Source organism: Ranitomeya imitator, chromosome 3 (genome assembly GCF_032444005.1).
Source record: "Ranitomeya imitator isolate aRanImi1 chromosome 3, aRanImi1.pri, whole genome shotgun sequence".
NCBI lineage: Eukaryota > Metazoa > Chordata > Amphibia > Anura > Dendrobatidae > Ranitomeya > Ranitomeya imitator.
In genome coordinates, this window is record NC_091284.1 from 584,903,517 (window position 1) to 584,929,802 (window position 26,286).

General features: G+C 44.8%; 1 protein-coding gene across 3 annotated transcripts in view; it reads left to right on the forward strand.

Annotated features, from left to right (window-relative positions):
• Window positions 1-26,286, forward strand: part of DZIP1 (DAZ interacting zinc finger protein 1) — a 158,356-nt gene that overhangs the window by 25,198 nt on the left and 106,872 nt on the right. For all 3 annotated transcript variants that reach the window (XM_069758038.1, XM_069758039.1, XM_069758040.1), the window contains exons 4-7: window positions 19,825-19,949; window positions 20,802-20,969; window positions 21,826-21,969; window positions 26,219-26,281. In XM_069758038.1, the coding sequence (XP_069614139.1) occupies window positions 19,825-19,949; window positions 20,802-20,969; window positions 21,826-21,969; window positions 26,219-26,281 (500 nt within the window). The remainder of the gene's footprint in view (window positions 1-19,824; window positions 19,950-20,801; window positions 20,970-21,825; window positions 21,970-26,218; window positions 26,282-26,286) is intronic.

Sequence of the window (26,286 nt, forward strand, 5' to 3'; positions counted from 1 at the left end):
TGGCATATTCCAAGCTGGTGTTTCTGGTGTTGATTATAAAAGCAACTTTCTTGTATCCCCCACTTGGCTTTTCCCGCCATTATCAGCCCTCTCAGACCTTGTAGCCTCCTGCTCTGGGCTTTACGTACCATTGTGTATATTTAGCTTAATGCATGTATAATATGATCATTAATGAATATGATAGATTATTTCATGTACATATTTTCTGCTGAGTATCTTCTAGGTGTTGTTATGATAGGTCGGCATCAGGAGAGAACTTTTCATTGTGGACCAGTCCAGGCCTTTATGAGTTTTGGGAGTTTTTCAGTTACTATTCGCTTATTTATGAAGTGACTGCAGAATTTATATCATTTGGTGCCTGTGCAGTATCTCCTGAAGAGTTTCTGCTCATTAAAGCATCGTTCATACATTGGACACTTTGTGTCCATTTCTGCAATGTCACACAAAGGGCTCTTCAGTGGAGGAAGGTGCTATGAGAAATGCGCAGTATAGCTGCTCCACCGCGTCTGTAAGAGTTCTGCTCCGTTGGCACTATTCCTCATGTCAGACATGAATGCCCTTGTTGATGAAGCAGAACATTTTATTACTTGTCTGCCTGCCTGCTGCCTCGGCTGAAAGCTGGTACACTAGTTGGGAGCACAAAAGAGATGAAAAGTCTGTCAGATGAGGTAGATGTGGCTGTGCAGATAACTGGGGTCAGAGAAGAACCTTCTCTCGCCTGAATATCATTTAATTTGAGGCCGTGTTATTTTCTACAAAAATAAAGCCTCTGTATGTTTCATGATTGCCAGTCACTTCCAGTTGTCAGCGCATTGTCTGTTCTTAGAGGGACATAAAACGCTATGTCCTTGATGACTCTTGAACCAAGCTAGCTGTCAGCTATTTTATGTCCCCAGATTACTCAGGCCTCAAGTGCGGACACAGAAATAACTTGACAGAATTTCTAAGAATGACTACTAAAGAATTATGTTTTTAAGTATTTTTGATATTTTGAAGAAAATGTGATTTTTTTTTTCTTTGTATGTGTTCACCAAAGATGTGTATTAAAGGGTTTGTTGAGGACTGAAATATTTATAGGTCATCAATATAAGACAGCGGGCAGAGGCATAGCTATAGTTTTGGTTCAGGGGGGGCAAAACTTCTGAGTGGGACCCTAACTAGCAGGGTCGGCTCCAGGTTTTTGAGGGCCCCGGGCGAAAGAGTCTCAGTGGGCTCCTTTAACACATACCACAATTCATGATGCACAGATACAGCAGAGAAATAGAGGTATAGTACAATGCCAGATTTCACTTCTTACATAAGTGATAGCTATTGTAAATACTACAATACCATACAGCAGAGGGGCTTTATGTACAGTACAGACCAAAAGTTTAGACACACCTTCTCATTTAAAGATTTTTCTGCATTTTCATGACTATGAAAATTGTACAATCACACTGAAGGCATCAAAACTATGAATTAACACATGTGGAATTATATACCGTATTTAACAAAAAAGTGTGAAACAACTGAAATTATGTCTTATATTCTAGGTTATTCAAAGTAGCCACCTTTTGCTTTGATGACTGCTTTACACACTCTTGGCATTCTCTTGATGAACTTCAAGAGGTAGTCACCGGGAATGGTTTTCACTTTGCAGGTGTGCCCTGTCAGGTTTAATAAGTGGGATTTTTTGCCTTATAATTGGGGTTGGGACCATCAATTGTGTTGTGCAGAAGTCTGGTGGATACACAGCTGATAGTTCTACTGAATAGACTGTTAGCTGCTTTTTTCTTGCCATAAAACAAATTCTAAGTAAAGAAAAATGAGTGGCCATCGTTACTTTAAGAAATGAAGGTCAGTCAGTCCGAAAAATTGGGAAAACTTTGAAAGTGTCCCCAGGTGCAGTGGCAAAAACCATCAAGCGCTACAAGGAAACTCACATGTGGCTCACATGAGGACCGTCCCAGGAAAGGAAGGCCAAGAGTCACCTCTGCTTCTGAGGATAAGTTTATCCGAGTCACCAGCCTCAGAAATTGCAGGACACACAGAGATCTAGCAGCAGACACATCTCTACAACAACTGTTAAGAGAAAACTTTGTGCAGCAGGCCTTCATGGTAAAATAGCTGCTAGGAAACCACTGCTAAGGACAGGCAACAAGCAGAAGAGACTTGTTTGGGCTAAAGAACACAAGGAATGGACATTAGACACTAGTGGAAATCTGTGCTTTGATCTGATGAGTCCAAATTTGAGATCTTTGGTTCCAACCACCGTGTCTTTGTGCGACGCAGAAAAGGTGAACGGATGGACTCTACATGCCTGGTTCCCACCGTGAAGCATGGAGGAGGAGGTGTGATGGTGTGGGGGTGCTTTGCTGGTGACATTGTTGGGGATTTATTCAAAATTGAAGGCATACTGAACCAGCATGGCTACCACAGCATCTTGCAGCGGCATGCTATTCCATCCGGTTTGCGTTTAGTTGGACCCTCATTTATTTTTCAACAGGACAATGACCCCAAACACACCTCCAGGCTGTGTAAGGGCTATTTGACCAAGAAGGAGAGTGATGGGGTGCTACGCCAGATGACCTGGCCACCACAGTCACCAAACCTGAACCCAATCGAGATGGTTTGGAGTGAGCTGGACCGCAGAGTGAAGGCAAAATGGCCAGCAAGTGCTAAGCATCTCTGGGAACTCCTTCAAGATTGTTCGAAGACCATTCGGGGTGACTACCTCTTGAAGCTCATCAAGAGAATGCCAAGAGTGTGCAAAGCAGTCATCAAAGCAAAAGGTGGCTACTTTGAAGAACCTAGAATATAAGACATATTTTCAGTTGTTTCACACTTTTTGTTAAGTATATAATTCCACATGTGTTAATTCATAGTTTTGATGCCTTCAGTGTGAATGTACAATTTTCATAGTCATGAAAATACAGAAAAATCTTTAAATGAGAAGGTGTGTCCAAACTTTTGGTCTGTACAGTAAGTCAACCCCTTATATGCCATTTTTTGTGACGTACTCCTTCTTCCTCAGTTACCAGTAGACATTTTATTGTTAGCTAAACTTGCTGCAAAGAAAAAAAACTGCATACATTGAATATGACAATTTTTTAATGGAAAACTTTTTAAAGTAAACATTAGAAAGTATTAACGTAGAACATTTGTAAAAGTGAAAAGTGGGTAGTATATAGCACAGCCACGCAGTATATAGCACAGCCACGCAGTATATAGCACAGCCACGTAGTGTATAGCACAGCTATGTAGTATATAGCCCAGCCACGCAGTATATAGCCCAGCCACTCAGTATATAGCCCAGCCACTCAGTATATAGCCCCGCCACTCAGTATATAGCACAGCCACGTAGTATATAGCACAGCCACGTAGTATATAGCACAGCCACGTAGCATATAACAGCCCACGTAGGATATAGCACAGCTACATAGTATATAGCACAGCCATGTAGTATATAGCACAGCCCACGTAGTATATAGCACAGCCCACGTAGCATATAACACAGCCCACATAGTATATAGCAGCCACGTAGTATATAGCACAGCCACGTAGCATATAACAGTCCGCGTAGCATATAGCACAGTCCACGTGGTATATAGCACAGCCACGTAGCATATAACAGCCCATGTAGTATATAGCAGCTGTGTAGTATATAGCACAGCCCACCTAGTATATAGCACAGCCACGTACTATATAACACAGCCACGTAGTATATAGCAGTGTGGGCACCATATCCCTGGTAAAAAAAAGAATTAAAATAAAAAATAGCGTCAGCACCCGTCACTTGCCCGGTTGCGCCGGGTGTTGACGCTGGCCCTGCTGACTAGGCAACCATGATTACAACTATGGTGGATGTAGGAGAAACTCTGCAGATGACTGTGCTGTTACTAATAAAAAGCTCTATACTGTTATGAACTGGTGATTCAGAACCACAATGGACCTGGTGGTTAAGAGCACACAAAATGACCTGAAAGTTACTAATAAAATAGGACGAGCTCTGAGACGTGGAAACTCTGCTGACCGCAATCCCTAATCCTATCACACCACACTAGAAGTAGCCGTGGAGTGCTCCTGACCAGACCTAGGCGCCTCGGCACAGCCTGAGAAACTAGCTAGCCCTGAAGATAGAAAAATAAGCCTACCTTGCCTCAGAGAAATTCCCCAAAGGAAAAGGCAGCCCCCCACATATAATGACTGTGAGTAAAGATGAAAATACAAACACAGAGATGAAATAGATTTTAGCAAAGTGAGGCCCGACTTACTGAATAGACCGAGGATAGGAAAGATAGCTTTGCGGTCAGCACAAAAACCTACAAACAACCACGCAGAGGGCGCAAAAAGACCCTCCGCACCGACTAACGGTACGGAGGTGCTCCCTCTGTGTCCCAGAGCTTCCAGCAAGCAAGACAAACCAATATAGCAAGCTAGACAGAAAAAATAGCAAACAAAAGTAAAACAAGCAGAACTTAGCTTATGCAGGGAAGACAGGTCACAAGAACGATCCAGGAGAGAGCAAGACCAATACTGGAACATTGACTGGAGGCCAGGAACAAAGAACTAGGTGGAGTTAAATAGAGCAGCACCTAATGACTTAACCTCGTCACCTGAGGAAGGAAACTCAGAAGCCGCAGCCCCACTCACATCCACCAGAGGAAGCTCATGGACAGAAGCAGCCGAAGTACCACTCATGACCACAGGAGGGAGCTTGACCACAGAATTCACAACAGTACCCCCCCCTTGAGGAGGGGTCACCGAACCCTCACCAGAGCCCCCAGGCCGAACAGGATGAGCCAAATGAAAGGCACGAACCAGATCGGCAGCCTGAACATCAGAGGCAAAGACCCAGGAATTATCTTCCTGACCATAACCCTTCCACTTAACCAGGTACTGGAGTTTCCGTCTCGAAATACGAGAATCCAAAATCTTCTCCACTATATACTCCAACTCCCCCTCAACCAAAACCGGGGCAGGAGGATCAACGGATGGAACCACAGGTGCCACGTATCTCCGCAACAATGACCTATGGAATACATTATGGATGGAAAAAGAAGCTGGAAGGGTCAAACGAAAAGACACAGGATTAAGAACCTCAGAAATCCTATACGGACCAATGAAACGAGGCTTAAACTTAGGAGAGGAAACTTTCATTGGAATATAACGAGACGACAACCAAACCAAATCCCCAACACGAAGTCGGGGACCCACACAGCGCCTACGGTTAGCGAAACGTTGAGCCTTCTCCTGGGACAATGTCATATTGTCCACCACATGAGTCCAAATCTGCTGCAACCTATCCACCACAGTATCCACACCAGGACAGTCCGAAGACTCAACCTGCCCTGAATAGAAACGAGGATGGAAACCAGAATTGCAGAAAAATGGCGAAACCAAAGTAGCCGAGCTGGCCCGATTATTAAGGGCGAACTCAGCCAAAGGCAAAAAGGACACCCAATCATCCTGATCAGCAGAAACAAAACATCTCAGATATGTTTCCAAGGTCTGATTGGTTCGTTCAGTTTGGCCATTTGTCTGAGGATGGAAAGCCGAGGAAAAAGACAAATCAATGCCCATCCTAGCACAAAAGGCTCGCCAAAACCTCGAAACAAACTGGGAACCTCTGTCAGAAACGATGTTCTCCGGAATGCCATGTAAACGAACCACATGCTGGAAAAACAATGGCACCAAATCAGAGGAGGAAGGCAATTTAGACAAGGGTACCAAATGGACCATCTTAGAGAAGCGATCACAAACCACCCAAATGACCGACATCTTTTGAGAGACGGGGAGATCCGAAATAAAATCCATAGAGATATGTGTCCAGGGCCTCTTCGGGACCGGCAAGGGCAAAAGCAACCCACTGACACGAGAACAGCAGGGCTTAGCCCGAGCACAAATCCCACAGGACTGCACAAACGAACGCACATCCCGCGACAGAGATGGCCACCAGAAGGATCTAGCCACCAAATCTCTGGTACCAAAGATTCCAGGATGACCAGCCAACACCGAACAATGAACCTCAGAGATAACTCTACTCGTCCATTTATCAGGGACAAACAGTTTCTCCGCTGGGCAACGGTCAGGTCTATTAGCCTGAAATTTTTGCAGCACCCGCCGCAAATCAGGGGAGATGGCAGACAAAATTACCCCCTCTTTGAGAATACCCGCCGGCTCAGGCAAACCCGGAGAGTCGGGCACAAAACTCCTAGACAGGGCATCCGCCTTCACATTCTTAGAGCCCGGAAGGTACGAAACCACAATGTCAAAACGGGAGAAAAACAGCGACCAACGAGCCTGTCTAGGATTCAACCGTTTGGCAGACTCGAGATAAGTCAAGTTCTTGTGATCAGTCAAGACCACCACGCGATGCTTAGCTCCTTCAAGCCAATGACGCCACTCCTCGAATGCCCACTTCATGGCCAGCAACTCTCGATTGCCAACATCATAATTACGCTCAGCAGGCGAAAACTTCCTGGAAAAGAAGGCACATGGTTTCATCACCGAGCCATCAGAACTTCTTTGCGACAAAACAGCCCCTACTCCAATCTCAGAAGCATCAACCTCGACCTGGAACGGGAGCGAAACATCTGGCTGGCACAACACAGGGGCAGAAGAAAAACGACGCTTCAACTCCTGAAAAGCTTCCACAGCAGCAGAAGACCAATTGACCACATCAGCACCCTTCTTGGTTAAATCAGTCAACGGTTTAGCAATACTAGAAATATTATTGATGAAGCGACGATAAAAATTAGCAAAGCCCAGGAACTTTTGCAGACTCTTCAGAGATGTCGGCTGAGTCCAATCATAAATGGCCTGACCTTTAACAGGGTCCATCTCGATAGTAGAAGGGGAAAAAATGAAACCCAAAAATGAAACCTTCTGAACACCAAAGACACACTTTGACCCCTTCACAAACAAAGAATTCGCACGCAGGACCTGGAACACCATTCTGACCTGCTTCACATGAGACTCCCAATCATCCGAGAAGACCAAAATATCATCCAAGTATACAATCAGGAATTTATCCAGGTACTCTCGGAAGATGTCATGCATAAAGGACTGAAATACTGATGGAGAATTGGAAAGCCCGAATGGCATAACCAGGTACTCAAAATGGCCCTCGGGCGTATTAAATGCTGTTTTCCATTCATCGCCCTGTTTAATACGCACAAGATTATACGCACCACGAAGATCTATCTTGGTGAACCAACTAGCCCCCTTAATCCGAGCAAACAAATCAGACAGCAGCGGCAAGGGGTACTGAAATGTGACTGTGATTTTATTTAGAAGGCGGTAATCAATACAAGGTCTTAACGAACCATCCTTCTTGGCCACAAAAAAGAACCCTGCTCCCAATGGCGACGACGACGGCCGAATATGACCCTTCTCCAAGGATTCCTTTACGTAACTCCGCATAGCGGCGTGCTCAGGCACAGACAAATTAAACAGTCGACCTTTAGGAAACTTACTACCAGGAATCAAATCGATAGCACAATCGCAATCCCTATGCGGAGGTAGGGCACTGGACTTGGGCTCATCAAATACATCCCGGTAATCCGACAAGAACTCTGGGACCTCAGAAGGGGTGGATGATGAAATAGACAGAAATGGAACATCACCATGTACCCCCTGACAACCCCAGCTGGACACAGACATAGATTTCCAATCCAATACTGGGTTATGGACTTGTAGCCATGGCAACCCCAACACGACCACGTCATGCAGATTATGCAACACCAAAAAGCGAATATCCTCCTGATGCGCAGGAGCCATGCACATGGTCAGTTGGGTCCAGTACTGAGGCTTATTCTTGGCCAAAGGCGTAGCATCAATTCCTCTCAATGGAATAGGATACTGCAAGGTTTCCAAGAAAAACCCACAGCGCCTAGCAAACTCCAAGTCCATCAAATTCAGGGCAGCGCCTGAATCCACAAATGCCATGACAGAATAGAATGACAAAGAGCAGATCAAAGTAACGGACAAAAGAAATTTCGACTGTACCATACCAATGGTGGCAGACCTAGCGAAACGCCTGGTGCGCTTAGGACAATCGGAGATAACATGAGTGGAATCACCACAGTAAAAACACTGCCCATTCTGACGTCTGTGTTCTTGTCGTTCAGCTCTGGTCAAAGTCCTATCACATTGCATAGGCTCAGGTTTATACTCAGATTATACCGCCAAATGGTGCACAGTTTTACGCTCACGTATGCGTCAATCGATCTGAATGGCCAAAGACATAGACTCATTCAGACCAGCAGGCATAGGAAATCCCACCATGACATCCTTAAGGGCTTCAGAGAGACCCTTTCTGAAAATTGCTGCCAGAGCACATTCATTCCATTGAGTGAGCACAGACCACTTCCTAAACTTCTGACAATATATCTCTACCTCATCCTGGCCCTGACACAGAGCCAGCAAGATTTTCTCTGCCTGATCCACTGAATTAGGTTCATCATAAAGCAATCCGAGCGCCAGAAAAAACGCATCAATATCTGTTGTGGATTCTGTTTTTGGGCTCCCTCTGGTGGTTACAGATGGTACTGGGTGACTTGTGTTCTCTGCGGTCTCTGGTGTCCACCTGTTCTATCAGGATATGGGAGTTTCCTATTTAACCTGGCTTTCTTGTCATTTCCTCGCCGGCTATCAATGTAATCAGTGTGTCTTGTTACCTCTGCTTCCCGCTTCTGTAATCTTCAGGACAAGCTAAGTTTTTGATTTTCCTGTTCCACGTTTTGCTTAATTTTTGTCTTAGTCCAGCTTGCAGATATGTGATTCCTTTTTGCTGGTTGCTCTAGTGGGCTGATATTACTCCTCATGTTCCATGAGTTGGCACATGAGTTCAAGTAATTTCAGGATGGTTTTTTGTAGGGTTTTTCGCTGACCGCGCAGTTCACTTTTGTATCCTCTGCTATCTAGCTTTAGCGGGCCTCATTTTGCTGAATCTGTTTTCATAACTACGTATGTGCTTTCCTCTCATTTCACCGTCATTACATGTGGGGGGCTGCTATTTCTATGGGGTGTTTCTCTGGAGGCAAGAGAGGTCTGTGTTTCTTCTAATAGGGGAAGTTAGTCCTTCAGCTGGCGCGAGACGTCTAGGAATCATCGTAGGCACGTTCCCCGGCTACTGCTAGTTGTGTGAATTAGGTTCAGGATCGCGGTCAGCTCAGTTTCCATCACCCTAGAGCTTGTTTTGTTTTTTCTGCTTGTCCTTTTGTGATCCTCTGCCATTGGGATCATGACAGTATAGCCGGCCCAAAAAGTGGTAATCGTATTGGCTGAAGCAGGAGGAAAAGTAGTCTGAGGAAGTTTTTTTTTTTTTTTTTTTCTTTTCCCTCAGAGTTTGCTGCCTAGCCTTAATTGCAGCCTGGCTGCGTCTTACCTCCTCTTAATCCTTGAATGGCTCTGACCTCAGCTGTTTATCATGGACGTCCAGAGTTTGGCTTCCAGCCTGAATAATCTTGCTGCTAAGGTTCAAAATATACAAGATTTTGTTGTACATGCTCCTATGTCTGAACCTAGAATTCCTATCCCAGAGTTTTTTTTCTGGAGATAGATCTAGTTTTCTGAATTTTAGGAACAATTGCAAGTTGTTTCTTTCTTTGAAATCTCGCTCCTCTGGAGACCCTGCTCAGCAAGTCAAGATTGTTATATCTTTCCTGCGGGGTGACCCTCAGAATTGGGCATTTGCATTGGCACCAGGGGATCCTGCGTTGCTCAATGTGGATGCGTTTTTTCTGGCATTGGGTTTGCTCTATGAGGAACCTAACCTAGAGATTCAGGCTGAAAAAGCTTTATTGGCTCTCTCTCAGGGGCAAGATGAAGCAGAAATATATTGTCAGAAATTTCGGAAATGGTCGGTGCTTACTCAGTGGAATGAGTGCGCCCTGGCTGCAAGATTCAGAGAGGGCCTTTCTGAGGCCATTAAAGATGTTATGGTGGGGTTCCCTGCGCCTACAGGTCTGAATGAGTCTATGACTATGGCTATTCAGATTGATCGGCGTTTACGGGAGCGCAAACCTGTGCACCATTTGGCGGTGTCTTCTGAACAGGCACCTGAGACAATGCAATGTGATAGAATTCAGTCCAGAAGTGAACGGCAAAACTATAGGCGGAAAAATGGGTTGTGTTTTTATTGTGGTGATTCAGCTCATGTTATATCAGCATGCTCTAAACGCACAAAAAAGGTTGATAAGTCTGTTGCCATTAGTACTTTACAGTCTAAGTTCATTCTGTCTGTGACTCTGATTTGTTCATTATCAGCCATTTCCGTCGATGCCTATGTGGATTCAGGCGCTGCCCTGAGTCTTATGGATTGGTCATTTGCCAACCGCTGTGGGTTTAGTCTGGAGCCTCTGGAAGTCCCTATTCCTTTGAAAGGAATTGACTCTACACCTTTGGCTATGAATAAACCTCAGTACTGGACACAAGTGACCATGCGTATGACTCCCGTTCATCAGGAGGTGATTCGCTTCCTGGTACTGTATAATTTACATGATGTCTTAGTGCTTGGTCTGCCATGGTTACAAACTCATAACCCAGTCTTGGACTGGAAAACGATGTCTGTGTTAAGCTGGGGATGTCAGGGGGTTCATGATGATGCACCTCCGATTTCTATCGCTTCATCTACTCCTTCTGAGGTTCCTGTATTTTTGTCTGATTATCGGGATGTTTTTGAGGAGCCTAAGCTCAATTCGCTTCCTCCTCACAGGGATTGCGATTGTGCTATAGATTTAATTCCAGGCAGTAAATTTCCTAAAGGTCGTTTGTTCAATCTGTCAGTGCCAGAGCATACTGCTATGCGGGATTATGTTAAGGAGTCCTTGGAAAAGGGACATATCCGTCCATCTTCGTCCCCTTTGGGAGCAGGTTTTTTTTTTCGTGGCCAAAAAAGATGGTTCCTTGAGGCCTTGTATAGATTACCGTCTTTTGAATAAGATTACAGTCAAATATCAGTATCCTTTGCCATTGTTGACTGATTTGTTCGCTCGCATTAAGGGGGCTAAATGGTTCACTAAGATTGATCTTCGGGGTGCGTATAATCTTGTGCGGATAAAGCAGGGTGATGAGTGGAAAACCGCATTTAATACGCCTGAGGGCCATTTTGAGTATTTGGTGATGCCTTTTGGACTTTCTAATGCTCCTTCTGTCTTCCAGTCCTTTATGCACGATATTTTCCGTGAATATCTGGATAAATTTATGATTGTGTATTTGGATGATGTTTTGGTTTTTTCTGATGACTGGGAGTCCCATGTTCAGCAGGTCAGGAAGGTGTTTCAGGTCCTGCGGGCCAATTCTTTGTTTGTAAAAGGTTCAAAGTGTCTCTTTGGAGTCCAGAAGATTTCTTTTTTGGGGTATATTTTTTCCCCTTCTACTATTGAGATGGATCCCGTCAAGGTTCAGGCTATTTGTGACTGGACGCAGCCTACATCTCTTAAGAGTCTACAGAAGTTCTTGGGCTTTGCTAATTTTTGTCGTCGTTTCATAACTAATTTTTCTAGTGTTGTTAAGCCTTTGACGGATTTGACTAAGAAGGGTGCTGATGTTGCTGATTGGTCTCCTGCGGCTGTGGAGGCCTTTCAGGAACTTAAGCGCCGGTTTTCTTCTGCTCCTGTGTTGCGTCAGCCAGATGTTTCGCTTCCTTTTCAGGTTGAGGTTGATGCTTCCGAGATTGGAGCGGGGGCGGTTTTGTCACAGAGAAGCTCCGATTGCTCAGTGATGAAGCCATGTGCGTTCTTTTCTAGAAAGTTTTCGCCCACTGAGCGGAATTATGATGTTGGTAATCGGGAGCGTTTGGCCATGAAGTGGGCATTTGAGGAGTGGCGTCATTGGCTTGAGGGTGCTAGACATCGTGTGGTGGTCTTGACTGATCACAAAAATCTGATTTACCTTGAGTCTGCCAAGCGTCTGAATCCTAGACAGGCTCGTTGGTCACTGTTTTTCTCCCGTTTCGATTTTGTGGTTTCATACCTGCCAGGTTCAAAGAATGTGAAGGCGGATGCTCTTTCTAGGAGTTTTGTGCCTGACTCCCCTGGAAATTCTGAGCCCACTGGTATCCTTAGGGATGGGGTGATTTTGTCGGCTGTCTCCCCAGACTTGCGACGTGCTTTGCAGGAGTTTCAGGCGGATAAACCTGATCGTTGTCCGCCTGAAAGACTGTTTGTTCCGGATAATTGGACCAGTAGAGTCATCTCCGAGGTCCATTCTTCTGCGTTGGCAGGTCATCCTGGAATATTTGGTACTAGAGACTTGGTGGCCAGGTCTTTTTGGTGGCCTTCCTTGTCGAGGGATGTGCGTTCTTTTGTGCAGTCTTGTGAAGTTTGCGCTCGGGCTAAGCCTTGCTGTTCTCGGGCCAGTGGATTGTTGTCACCTTTGCCTATCCCGAAGAGGCCTTGGACGCACATTTCCATGGACTTTATTTCGGATCTCCCTGTCTCTCAGAAAATGTCCGTCATCTGGGTTGTGTGTGACCGCTTTTCTAAGATGGTTCATCTGGTACCCTTGCCTAAGTTACCTTCCTCCTCTGAGTTGGTCCCTCTGTTTTTTCAGAACGTGGTTCGTTTGCATGGGATTCCGGAGAACATCGTTTCTGACAGTTTGTGTCTAGATTTTGGCGGACGTTCTGTGCTAAGATGGGCATTGGTTTGTCCTTTTCGTCTGCATTCCATCCTCAGACGAATGGCCAGACGGAACGAACTAATCAGACCTTGGAAACTTATTTAAGGTGTTTTGTTTCTGCTGATCAAGACGACTGGGTTACCTTTTTACCGCTTGCCGAATTTGCCCTTAATAATCGGGCTAGTTCTGCTACCTTGGTTTCTCCTTTCTTTTGTAATTCGGGGTTTCATCCTCGTTTTTCCTCTGGTCAGGTGGAGCCTTCTGATTGTCCTGGAGTGGACATGGTGGTGGATAGGTTGCATCAGATTTGGAGTCATGTGGTGGACAATTTGAAGTTGTCCCAGGAGAGGGCTCAGCAGTTTGCTAATCGCCGTCGCCGCGTGGGTCCTCGACTTCGTGTTGGGGACTTGGTGTGGTTGTCTTCTCGTTTTGTTCCTATGAAGGTCTCTTCTCCTAAGTTCAAGCCTCGGTTCATCGGTCCCTATAGGATCTTGGAAATTCTTAACCCTGTGTCGTTTCGTTTGGATCTCCCGGCATCGTTTGCTATTCATAATGTGTTCCATCGGTCGTTGTTGCGGAAGTATGAGGTACCTGTTGTTCCTTCGCTTGAGCCTCCTGCTCCGGTGCTGGTGGAGGGAGAATTGGAGTATGTTGTGGAGAAGATCTTGGATTCTCGTGTTTCCAGACGGAAACTCCAATATTTGGTCAAGTGGAAGGGTTATGGTCAGGAGGATAATTCTTGGGTGGTTGCCTCTGATGTTCATGCTGCTGATTTGGTCCGTGCATTTCATAGGGCTCATCCTGGTCACCCTGGTGGTTCTCGTGAGGGCTCGGTGACCCCTCCTCAAGGGGGGGGTACTGTTGTGGATTCTGTTTTTGGGCTCCCTCTGGTGGTTACAGATGGTACTGGGTGACTTGTGTTCTCTGCGGTCTCTGGTGTCCACCTGTTCTATCAGGATATGGGAGTTTCCTATTTAACCTGGCTTTCTTGTCATTTCCTCGCCGGCTATCAATGTAATCAGTGTGTCTTGTTACCTCTGCTTCCCGCTTCTGTAATCTTCAGGACAAGCTAAGTTTTTGATTTTCCTGTTCCACGTTTTGCTTAATTTTTGTCTTAGTCCAGCTTGCAGATATGTGATTCCTTTTTGCTGGTTGCTCTAGTGGGCTGATATTACTCCTCATGTTCCATGAGTTGGCACATGAGTTCAAGTAATTTCAGGATGGTTTTTTGTAGGGTTTTTCGCTGACCGCGCAGTTCACTTTTGTATCCTCTGCTATCTAGCTTTAGCGGGCCTCATTTTGCTGAATCTGTTTTCATAACTACGTATGTGCTTTCCTCTCATTTTACCGTCATTACATGTGGGGGGCTGCTATTTCTGTGGGGTGTTTCTCTGGAGGCAAGAGAGGTCTGTGTTTCTTCTAATAGGGGAAGTTAGTCCTTCGGCTGGCGCGAGACGTCTAGGAATCATCGTAGGCACGTTCCCCGGCTACTGCTAGTTGTGTGAATTAGGTTCAGGATCGCGGTCAGCTCAGTTTCCATCACCCTAGAGCTTGTTTTGTTTTTTCTGCTTGTCCTTTTGTGATCCTCTGCCATTGGGATCATGACAAATATCACATAATGCAGGATCTCCTGGCACAAGGGAAAATGCCCAGTCTTGAGGGTCGCCACGTAATAAAGAAATAATGATCTTTACTTGTTGAACTGGGTCACCAGAGGAGCGGGGTTTCAAAGCCAGAAATAGTTTACAATTATTTTTGAAATTCAGAAACTTAGCTCTATCTCCAGAAAATAACTCAGGAATAGGAATTTTAGGTTCTAACATAGGATTCTGAACCACTAAATCTTGAATGTTCTGTACACTTATAGTGAGATTATCCATCAAAGAGGACAGACCTTGAATGTTCATGTCTACACCTGTGTTCTGAACCACCCAGATGTAAAGGAGAAAAGAAAGACAAAACACAGTGCAAAGAAAAAAAAATGGTCTCAGAACTTCTCTTTTCCCTCTATTGAGAAGCATTAGTACTTTGGGCCTCCAGTACTGTTATGAACTGGTGATTCAGAACCACAATGGACCTGGTGGTTAAGAGCACACAAAATGACCTGAAAGTTACTAATAAAATAGGAGGAGCTCTGAGACGTGGAAACTCTGCTGACCGCAATCCCTAATCCTATCACACCACACTAGAAGTAGCCGTGGAGCGCTCCTGACCAGACCTAGGCGCCTCGGCACAGCCTGAGAAACTAGCTAGCCCTGAAGATAGAAAAATAAGCCTACCTTGCCTCAGAGAAATTCCCCAAAGGAAAAGGCAGCCCCCCACATATAATGACTGTGAGTAAAGATGAAAATACAAACACAGAGATGAAATAGATTTTAGCAAAGTGAGGCCCGACTTACTGAATAGACCGAGGATAGGAAAGATAGCTTTGCGGTCAGCACAAAAACTTACAAACAACCACGCAGAGGGCGCAAAAAGACCCTCCGCACCGACTAACGGTACGGAGGTGCTCCCTCTGTGTCCCAGAGCTTCCAGCAAGCAAGACAAACCAATATAGCAAGCTGGACAGAAAAAATAGCAAACAAAAGTAACACAAGCAGAACTTAGCTTATGCAGGGAAGACAGGTCACAAGAACGATCCAGGAGAGAGCAAGACCAATACTGGAACATTGACTGGAGGCCAGGAACAAAGAACTAGGTGGAGTTAAATAGAGCAGCACCTAACGACTTAACCTCGTCACCTGAGGAAGGAAACTCAGAAGCCGCAGCCCCACTCACATCCACCAGAGGAAGCTCATGGACAGAACCAGCCGAAGTACCACTCATGACCACAGGAGGGAGCTTGACCACAGAATTCACAACACTATACAAAGAGCAACACTGATAATATCGCCATATAGTGACCATATAGTAGTAGATACCACTTCTGCAGGACACATAAAAGATCACAGTACAGTTACACTTAGTAACTTACAGCTGACGTTCTTTCTGATTGAGTGAAAAAAGCAGCGGACTGCACATCAGATAAGCATCAGGATGCATGTTCCAAGTCCACAGACTCAATTGACATAAATGACTCCAAGAAAAAGAAAAGGAACAGCATCCAATCCAGGTGAAAAAAAATTAGAAAAACTTTTATTCCGCCATCACACAACGTTTCTACCAATAGTAGTGTTTATCAAGTATACAGCATAGAGTAAATTGCAGCCTTATATAGTGTGGATACAAACATGCACCAATCACCAACAAGGTACTGCCCACCATCATATAATACAGAAAACACATAATATTCTAAAAAAGTTAACATAATAAATAAATTAGTATCATAACAATATATATCACAAACATCAAAAAAGAAATCATAAATAGGGAAAACATCATTATTCTTGAAGCCAGCCCCCTGTGTTCACCAGTCAATCCGCATTATGTATACTGGTAGTCATAGTGACCTCCCACCAATCCCCTTATGCAATTCAAATCACACATATATAAAGCTTTATCCACCAATGCATAAAGGCCAAGATATTGGCGCTTAAATCCTGGGTTCGTATAGCCTATCACAATTACTCACACATCCATGCATGATCCGGAACATGTACTTGTGGCAATGATCAGCCGCCAGCATCCACCCGCGCGAGTGTGCACGCGCACTGGCCAGGGACAGCGAGCGTTCACATGACTATGTCACGTGTCTACTTCGCCGGCCCCAGACTCAACACACAGGCGCACACCGCGCGCCAACACCAGCTGGAGAAAGACTCCCACCAGCCATATCCATGGCAACAAAGGAGCACAGAGGCACAATTTAACCCTTTATCCCCTCACTTGATCAAATAAGGTCCACAGATCTTAGGCATATGGCCAATAAAAAGATATAGTTAACAGAGCAGCATACAGTATGTTTGGATAGCATGAACTTTAATCACATATAATGACAAACGAAGAAGGAGCAGAGGGTATGGGGAATGGGAAAATATAGAAGGGCAGGCACATATATTACTTCGGGGACACTCAATCCTATATCCTCCAGTCGTCCCTGGCCATCAATCCCTAAAACAAACAAAACAAAAAATATATATAAATATATGTGAACACCATAAAAGCATAAAAATACACTGATTAGATAGCACCAAGGAGGGTCTAATAAGATCAAGGTGCACACATTTGTAGATTATATTCTATATTAACACCCCTAGGTTGCAACGTATTGAGGGTAGAGATCCATCTCAATTCTTTCATTTTGAGCATCTTCACCCTATCACCACCCCTCTTTTGTATCGGAACCCCATCTATCACTCTGAACTTCAGTTGATTAACAGAGTGCCTACATTCACAGAAGTGTTTTGGCACCTGTAAATCCAGCAGTTCTTTCTGATTGAGTCATTCACTTTTCCTGTCTTTTCCGTCTGGCCCAGACCGACATGACAACTTCTTCCAGCCAGGACTCGGCTGCAGAGATTACACATCTGACTTCTCACATTTCAGGCAACATCCCCCTCTATGCCCAACCTGCACAAACTCCTCATCCGCTGATACCCCAATCCTGAGCCGCTGCTGCCATCTGCCATGTGTCCTTATTACTGCACCTACTGTGTGGTACTGTGTGCCCTCTAGTTGGTAAAACAAACCACTAGAATATATTAATTCTCTCTGTAAGTGACCTAGAAAACAGTGCCCGCATTTTGCCACCTAGAATGTTATAATGCCCTCTGTGTACCCCTTCGACAGCCATAATGACCAGAGTGCCCCTATATCATTAAGTGCCCACTTTACATTAAATAATGTTCCGAGTCTTCCCACTGTACAGCTCCACTCTACACAGTATGATGCTGCCCTATACACAGTGTAATTCCCTCACACAGTATACTGACCGTAGTAGCCACCGAACTGTTTGATGACTCAAACACTGTATGGTGGCCCCCACATTGTGCAAAGACCCCACATGAGCTCCCACACTGTATGATGGCTCCCTCTCTGTAATCACCACACTGTATGATGATGTCCCTCTAAATAGCCCCCATATAGTATTATGCATCCCATAGTCCTCCATATTGTATACTGTACTCCTCATAGGTCTCTCTGTAGTATAATGCACGCCTATTAGGCCTCCATATAGTATAATGTCCTCCCCGTGCGCCTCCTTATAGTGTAATGCACTCCACATAGGCTTCAATATAGTATAATGCATGCCGTAATTCTCCATATAGTATATTTAGTGCCGTAGCTCTCCATATAGTATAATACACTCCCCATAAGCCTTCATATAGTATAACGCACTCCTCATAGGCCTCTGTATAGTATAATTCAATCCCCATATGCCTCTATATAGCATAATGCACTCCCCATAGGCCTCTATATAGTATCATGTACTTCCCTTAGTCCTCCATATAGTATAATGCTCTCCCCAAAGGCCTCTTTACAGTATAATGCTCTCCCCAGAGGCCTCTATATAGTATAATGTACTCCACAGAGGCCTCTATATAGTATAATGAACTATTCATAGGCCTCTATATACACTGCTCAAAAAAATAAAGATAACACTTAAACAACAGAATATAACTCCAAGTAAATCAAACTTCTATGAACTCAATCTGTCCACTTAGGAAGCAACACTGTTTACAATCAATTTCACATGCTGTTGTGCAAATGAAATAGACAACAGATGGAAATTATTGGCAATTATCAAGACACACTCCATAAAGGAGTGGTTCTGCAGGTGGGGACCACAGACCACATCTCGGTACCAATGGTTTCTTCCTGATGTTTTGGTCACTTTTGAATGTTGGTTGTGCTTTCACACTCGTGGTAGCATGAGACGGACTCTACAACCCACACAAGTGGCTCAGGTAGTGCATCTCATCCAGGATGGCACATCAATGCGAGCTGTGGCAAGAAGGTTTGCTGTGTCTGTCGGTGTAGTGTCCAGAGGCGCTACCAGGAGACAGGCCAGTACACCAGGAGTCGTGGAGGGGTCCGTAGGAGGGCAACAACCCAGCAGCAGGACTGCTACCTCAGCCTTTGTGCAAGGAGGAACAGGAGGAGAACCTCCAGAGCCCTGCAAAATGACCTCCAGCAGGCCACAAATGTGCATGTGTCTGCACAAACTGTTAGAAACTGACTCCTTGAGGATGGTCTGAGTGCCCGACCTCCCCGGTTGGGGGTTGTGCTCACAGCCCAACACCATAAAGGACGCTTGGCATTTGCCACAGAACACCAGGATTGGCAAATTCGCCTCTGGCGCCCTGTGCTCTTCACAGTTGAAAGCAAGTTCAAACTGAGCACATGTGACAGACGTGACAGAGTCTGGAGACGCCGTGGAGAGCTATCTGCTGCCTGCAGCATCCTTCAGCATGACCGGTTTGGCAGTGGGTCAGTAGTGGTGTGGGGTGGCATTTCTTTGGACGGCCGCACAGCCCTCCATGTACTCGCCAGAGGTAGCCTGACTTCCATTAGGTACCAAGATGAGATCCTCAGACCCCTTGTGAGACCATATGCTGGTGCGGTTGGCCCTGGGTTCCTCCTAATGCAGGATAATGCTAGACCTCATGTGGCTGGAGTGTGTCAGCAGTTCCTGCAAGATAAAGGCATTGAAGCTATGGACTGGCCAGCCTGTTCCTCAGATCTGAATCCGATTGAACACATCTGGGACATCATGTCTCGCACCATCCACCAACGTCATGTTGCACCACAGACTGTCCAGGAGTTGGCGTATGCTTTAGTCCAGGTCTGGAAGGAGATGCCTCAGGGACCATCCGCCGCCTCATCAGGAGCATGCCCATGCATTGTAGGGAGGTCATACAGACACGTGGAGCATCATTTCCTTGTCTTGAGGCATTTCCACTGAAGTTGGATCAGCCTGTAACTTCATTTTCCACTTTGACTTTGAGCATCATTCCAAATCCAGACCTCTGTGGGATATTAATTGTGATGTACGTTGATCATTTTTAGGTTTTATTGTTCTCAACACATTCCACTATGTAATGAATAAAGATTTACAACTGGAATATTTCATTCAGTGATATCTAGGATGTGGGATTTTAGTGTTCCCTTTATTTTTTTTGAGCAGTGTATTTTATGGTAGATCAATTAGATAAAAGTGTGATCCTAAGGGAATCTATTCCTATTCATATGGGGAAAAGAATGAGAGATACAGAAACAGCCAGATGGACGTGTGTTTGTGTGTTCTTCTACTACTAATGGTGTGTTCTCTTTTTAAAGGAAAGCAGGAGATCCAGGCGAGTAATAAACTGCAGCATGAAATAAAGTGGCTAAAAGAAGAACTACAGCTTACCAAAAGTCATCTGGAGGCAGAACAAGCAGCTCATTTAGAGAAGCTTTCACAGGTAAGAGATCTTTTTAAAAGTGATGGCGTATAATAATAATTTTATTTATATAGCGCCAACATATTCCGCAGCGCTTTACAAATTATAGAGGGGACTTATACAGACAATAGACATTACAGCATGACAGAAATACAGTTCAAAACAGATACCAGGAGGAATGAGGGCCCTGCTCGCAAGCTTACAAACTATGAGGAAGAGGGGAGACACGAGAGGTGGATGGTAACAATTGCTTTAGTTAGTCGGACCAGCCATAGTGTAAGGCTCGGGTGTTCATGTAAAGCTGCATGAACCAGTTAACTGCCTAAGTATGTAACAGTACAGGCGTATGATAGCTAGGATGCGCCATCACTTTATGATTAGTGTCTGGGAACACCACCAATCCTGAGACTGAATGGGCTGTTGTACTGATGTAGCTCCCTGTCCCCTCACCAATCAAAAAGTGATGTCTTATCCAAGCTACAGTATATAGTTTTATAAGATGGGAATAAGTTGCTAATGTACAAATAAGTCCTAAATGCATATATACTAAGGCCATACAGAGTTAATGGGGAGAGTCCTTCACTGAAGGCCGGATTCCCCAAATCACTTGTCTTATTCTGAATACAGACTGGGATGCACAGACCGATCCTGGAACTCCTGCCCCCAACTTGACAGCCCCATTTATGCCTGCGAGGCGGTTAAGTTCAGGTCAGAAGACTTTACCCCGGTCAGTGCATCTTGGTCTAGGACAATGGACGTGTTAATGAAGCAGAAGAGTGCCATAAATTAGCCAAATTAAAGCTCTGTATGGATCAGAGAGCAGGGTCCTTCTTTATGCTGTATTGTAAACGTGCATGGATCCTTTTTCTATAGATACAAGGAAATGAACAGAAGAAAACAATGGAGCAGGACGTGTTGAGAAAGTTTGATGACTGGAAAAAAGAAGAAAGAGAGAAATTTGAACATGAATTGAACAAAGTGCGAGAGATGTTTATGAAAGAGCTTAAAGAAGTGACATCTAAGAATTCCTCTTTGGAAAATGTAAGTGGCCATTTTTGGTTTTATGTGATAAAAAGTCTTATTTTTTAGATGTCTTTTTACCCTCACAGAGCTATTAGGGATCGTTCAATGTATACTGAGGTAGGTTTCAATATGGTACTTTGTAAATGGACATGCAAGCCACATGGGGCCGAAGTGAAAGGGCACCTCTAGTTTGTGGGGACAACAGAACATGATGTAGAGTGTTACAGATCATCACAGGATGCTCTCTGTAAGAAATCTGTTGCAGCCAAGGCAACATTCAGTAACCCACCGCCTAGTGGACTCGTGAATACAAACACCAGGGATTACACTGAAGAAAAACCAAGTTATATTGAATCTTTTCCCACTGATCTATAGATCATTCTGCTCAGCTTCTTCTCTATGGCATGCTATGCTAAGATCTGACTTCATGTTTGCAAGGGCAGCACGGTGGCTCAGTGGTTAGCACTGTTGCTTTGCTGATGTCCTGGGTTTCAATGTCCCTAAGGACAACATCTGCAATGAGTTTTTATGTTCTCCCCATGTTTGCGTGGGTTTGCTCCCACACTCCCAAGACATACTGATAGGAAATTTATATTTTGTACCCCATCGGGGACAGTGATGATAATGTCTGTAAATCGCTGTGGAAATTAATGGTGAAGAATAGCCACATAGATACAACACTTCACAGGAGATGCCATGGTGACAGTGTATTCCCATGTGCTGCCGGATAGCCTTCTTCTTACAGCTCCGCCATGAACATCAGTTCTTCCTTTGATACAAGAGGACACAACATGGTTCCAGAGAATATTAATTGTAGCCCTCATTCTTCCCTGTGATGTAATTTGAACTAACAAATTATCAATGCCAATTTCAGGAGCTCCATGATATTAAGAAAGACAGTCTGCACAGGAGATCTGGCCTTGGCGTTCTTCAGGAGAGCCCAAGGAGTGATACAGAAGAGGGCAAATCCAAATGTCCTCATGACATTCAGAGTGTGAAGGAACTGCTTGAAGTTCAGGTATGGTTACCATAGTCATCTCCGATTACACTTTCTACAGTTATTCTAGACCAGGAATCTCCAACCTCGTTGGCCCCTGCTGTGTGGCTTGTGGCTCTCTGTTCTTCGGTGCGTGAGTGCAGTCTAAAACAGACAGGTAGAAACAGGATGAAGTATAGGAGGAGGAGGACGAGCCATGAAGAATTTAAGGTTGCCTCCTCCTCCTTGCTGGTGATGTCACCCCCCTCATTGTGCGGGAGGGGGGCTCCACCTCCTGATGTGTCTAGTGCGCTGAGTGACGCCCGGTAGTGATGGGCAGTCCGGCTCTTTTGGATCCTAAATGGATCCCTATTAAATATGTGTTCACAATATGTGAGCACATATTTAACCCCTTTCTGCCTTCAAACGGGATAGTACATCCTAGGGCAGAACCCGCTTTGATGTGGACTCTGGCGGTGAGCCCGCATCAAAGCCGGGACATGTCAGGTGTTTTGAACAGCTGACATGTGCCCGCAATAGGCGCGGGTGGAATCGCAATCCACCCGCACCTATTAACTAGTTAAATGCCGCTGTCAAACTCTCACAGCAGCATTTAACAAGCGCTTGCGGCCATCCGGACGGAAATGCGCGCATCGGTGACCCCCGGATGATCATGGAGTCATCGGCGCGTTGGCATAACAACCTCTATGGTTGTTGATGCCAGATTGCTATGAGCGCCATCCAGTGGTCGGCACTCATAGCAATGCAGTAATTCTGCTACCTAAGGGAGATCTGAGTATCGCTCCTATGTAGCAGAGCCGATCAAGTTGTGGCAGCTTCTAGCCTCCCATGGAGGCTATTGAATCATGCCAAAATAAAAAATATATATATTTTTCAAAATATGAAAAAAAAGTAAAAGTTTAAATCACCCCCTTTTGCCCCATTCAAAATAAAACAATGAAAAAAAAAAAATCAAACCTACACATATTCTGTATCGCCGCGTTCAGAATCACCCGATCTATCAATAAAAAAGTGTTAACCTGATCGCTAAACGGCGTAGCGATAAAAAAACTCAAAACGCTAGAATTACGGATTTTTGGTCGCCGCAACATTGCATTAACCCCTTTCTGACCTCGGACAGATTAGTACGTCCAAGGTCAGATCCCCTGCTTTGATGCGGGCTCCGGCGGTGAGCCCGCATCAAAGCCGGGACATGTCTGTTGTTTTGTACAGCTGACATGTGCCCGCAAGACTAGTTAAATGCTGCTGTCAAACAGCGACATTTAACTACCACTTCCGGCCATCAGGCCGGAAATGAGCGCATCACTGACCCCCGTCACAAGATCGAGGACCAGCAATGCGTTGGCATAACAACCAGAGGTCTCCTTGAGACCTCTATGGTTGTTGATGGCGGATTGCTATGAGCGCCACCCTGTGGCTCATAGCAATGCAGGAATTCAGCTACATAGAAGCAATCTGAGCTTCTATGTAGCAAAAGCGATTGAGTTGTGCCACCTTCAAGCCTCCCAAGGCTATTGAACCATGGCAAAAGAAAAAAATATTTTTTAATAAAATATGAAAAAAATAAAAAATATATAAAAGTTTAAATCACCCCCCTTTCGCCCCATTCAAAATAAATCAAGCGGAAGAAACTACAACTGATAAATTTTTGACTAGAATTATCATTATTTTACAGTGACTGCAGCTGATGTCTTCACATCAGAGTTATGGGCTCTCTTATCATAATGATTTATTGTGGTTTCTAATATGTCTGTAAAAAATGTTGTCTGTCCATTATTTTTTCTGGACAGTTAATCAAAACAATAGTCAACATGCCAACTCTGATTGGTATTCAATATGAGTATGTTTTGTTGTTGTTACGTGACTTTCTCACATGACATAAAGGTGCTAGTGATGAGCGAACGTGTTGGTAGAAGGTGTTATCTGAGCATGCTCATGTGCTAACTGCGTGTCTTCGGTGTCTCGAAAAATATGTTCGAGTCCTCTCGGCTTCATGTCTCACGGCTGTTCGACAGCCACAAAACATGCAAGGATTGCCTGTTTGTTACTGGACAACTACAGGGACCAGTACAGATAGCCAGTCAATTTCTAAATTTGTGGACATGACTGGTCCAAGTTTTACAATGGCTATATGAAATATGAATATAGAATAGAAATAGTAGATACACTAGCCCACTGACCCACAATAACTAGAATAACCCTCTAATTACTAGTGATAACATTTCAGAACTAGTTATCTGTTATTTTTTCAAAATATTGCCTTTATAATTTCTTGGTACAAAATGTGGCTCGTGACCGATTCTCTCAAGGTAAAAGGGAGTCTGTCACCCCAAAATTCGCCTATAAGCTAAGGCCACCAGCATCAGGGGCTTATCTACAGCATTCTGTAATGCTGTAGATAAGCCCCCGATGTATCCTGAAAGATAAGAAAAACAGGTTATATTATACTCACCCAGGGGCGGTCCCGGTTCTATTTGGGTCCGATGGGCGTCGCGGTCCGGCGCCTTCCATCTTCATACGATGATGTCCTCTTTTCTTCCTGCCGCGGCTCCTGCGCAGGTGTACTGATTTGCCCTGTTGAGGGCAGTGTAAAGTATTGCAGTGTGCAGGCACTGGGTCTCTCTGACCTTTCCCGACGCCTGTGCACTGCAGTGCTTGGCTGTGCCCTCAACAGGGCAGATAAAGTACGCCTGCGCCAAAGCCGCGGCAGGAAGACAAGAAGAGGATGTCATCGTATGAAGATGGGAGGCACATGACTGCGACCCCCATCAGACCGGACCGCACCGGGACCGCCCCCAGGTGAGTATAATCTAACTTGTTTTTCTTATCTTGCAGGTTACATCGGGGGCTTATCTACAGCATTACAGAATGCTGTAGATAAGCCCCTGATGGCGGTAGCCTTAGCTTGCAGGCGAATTTTGGGGTGACAGATTCCCTTTAACCCCTTTCTGACCTCGGACGGGATAATACGTCCGAGGTCAGATCCCCTGCTTTGATGCGGGCTCCGGCGGTGAGCCCGCATCAAAGCCGGGACATGTCAGCTGTTTTGAACAGCTGACATGTGCCCGTAATAGGCGAGAGCATTAACTAGTTAAATGCCGCTGTCAAACGCAGCCAGCGGCATTTAACTACCGCTTCCGGCCGGGCGGCCGGAAATGATGTCATCGCCGACCCCCGTCACGTGATCGGGGGTCGGCGATGCTTCAGAATTGTAACCATAGAGGTCCTTGAGACCTCTATGGTTACTGATCGCCGGCAGCTGTGAGCGCCACCCTGTGGACGGCGCTCACGGCACACCTGATTTTCAGCTAAATAGCAGCGAACAGCAGATCGCTGCTATGTAGCAGAGGCGATCGTGCTGTGCCTGCTTCTAGCCTCCCATGGAGGCTATTGAAGCATGGCAAAAGTAAAAAAAAAATGTGAAAAAAATGTGAAAAAAATAAAAAAAATATAAAAGTTTAAATCACCCCCCTTTCGCCCCAATCAAAATAAATCAATAAAAAAAAATCAAATCTACGCATATTTGGTATCGCTGCGCTCAGAATCACCCGATCTATAAACTAAAAAAAAGCATTAACCTGATCGCTAAACAGCGTAGCGAGAAAAAAATTCGAAACGCCAGAATTACGTTTTTTTTTGTCGCCGCGACATTGCATTAAAATGCAATAACGGGCGATCAAAAGAACGTATCTGCACCAAAATGCTATCATTAAAATCGTCATCTCGGCACGCAAAAATAAGCCCTCAACCGACCCCAGATCACTAAAAATGGAGACGCTACGGGTATCAGAAAATGGCGCAATTTTTTATTTTTATTTTTGTAGCAAAGTTTGGAATTTTTTTTCACCACTTAGTTAAAAAATAACCTAGTCATGTTAGGTGTCTATGAACTCGTACTGACCTGGAGAATCATAATGGCAGGTCAGTTTTAGCATTTAGTGAACCTAGCTAAAAAGCCAAACAAAAAACAAGTGTGGGATTGCACTTTTTTTGCAATTTCACCGCACTTGGAATTTTTCTCCCGTTTTTTAGTACACAACATGCTAAAACCAATGATGTCGTTCAAAAGTACAACTCGTCCCGCAAAAAATAAGCCCTCACATGGCCAAATTGACGGAAAAATAAAAAAGTTATGGCTCTGGGAAGGAGAGGAGTGAAAAACGAACACGGAAAAATGAAAAATCCCAAGGTCATGAAGGGGTTAAGAAGGTTGGGGACTACTGTTCTAGACATTGAAATGAATGTTTCCATTTCTATTTTTCCCTTGAAGGAAGAAAAGTGGGGAAAGCGAATCCATCTACTTCACCAAGAACATGACAAGGAGAAGCACCAGGTATT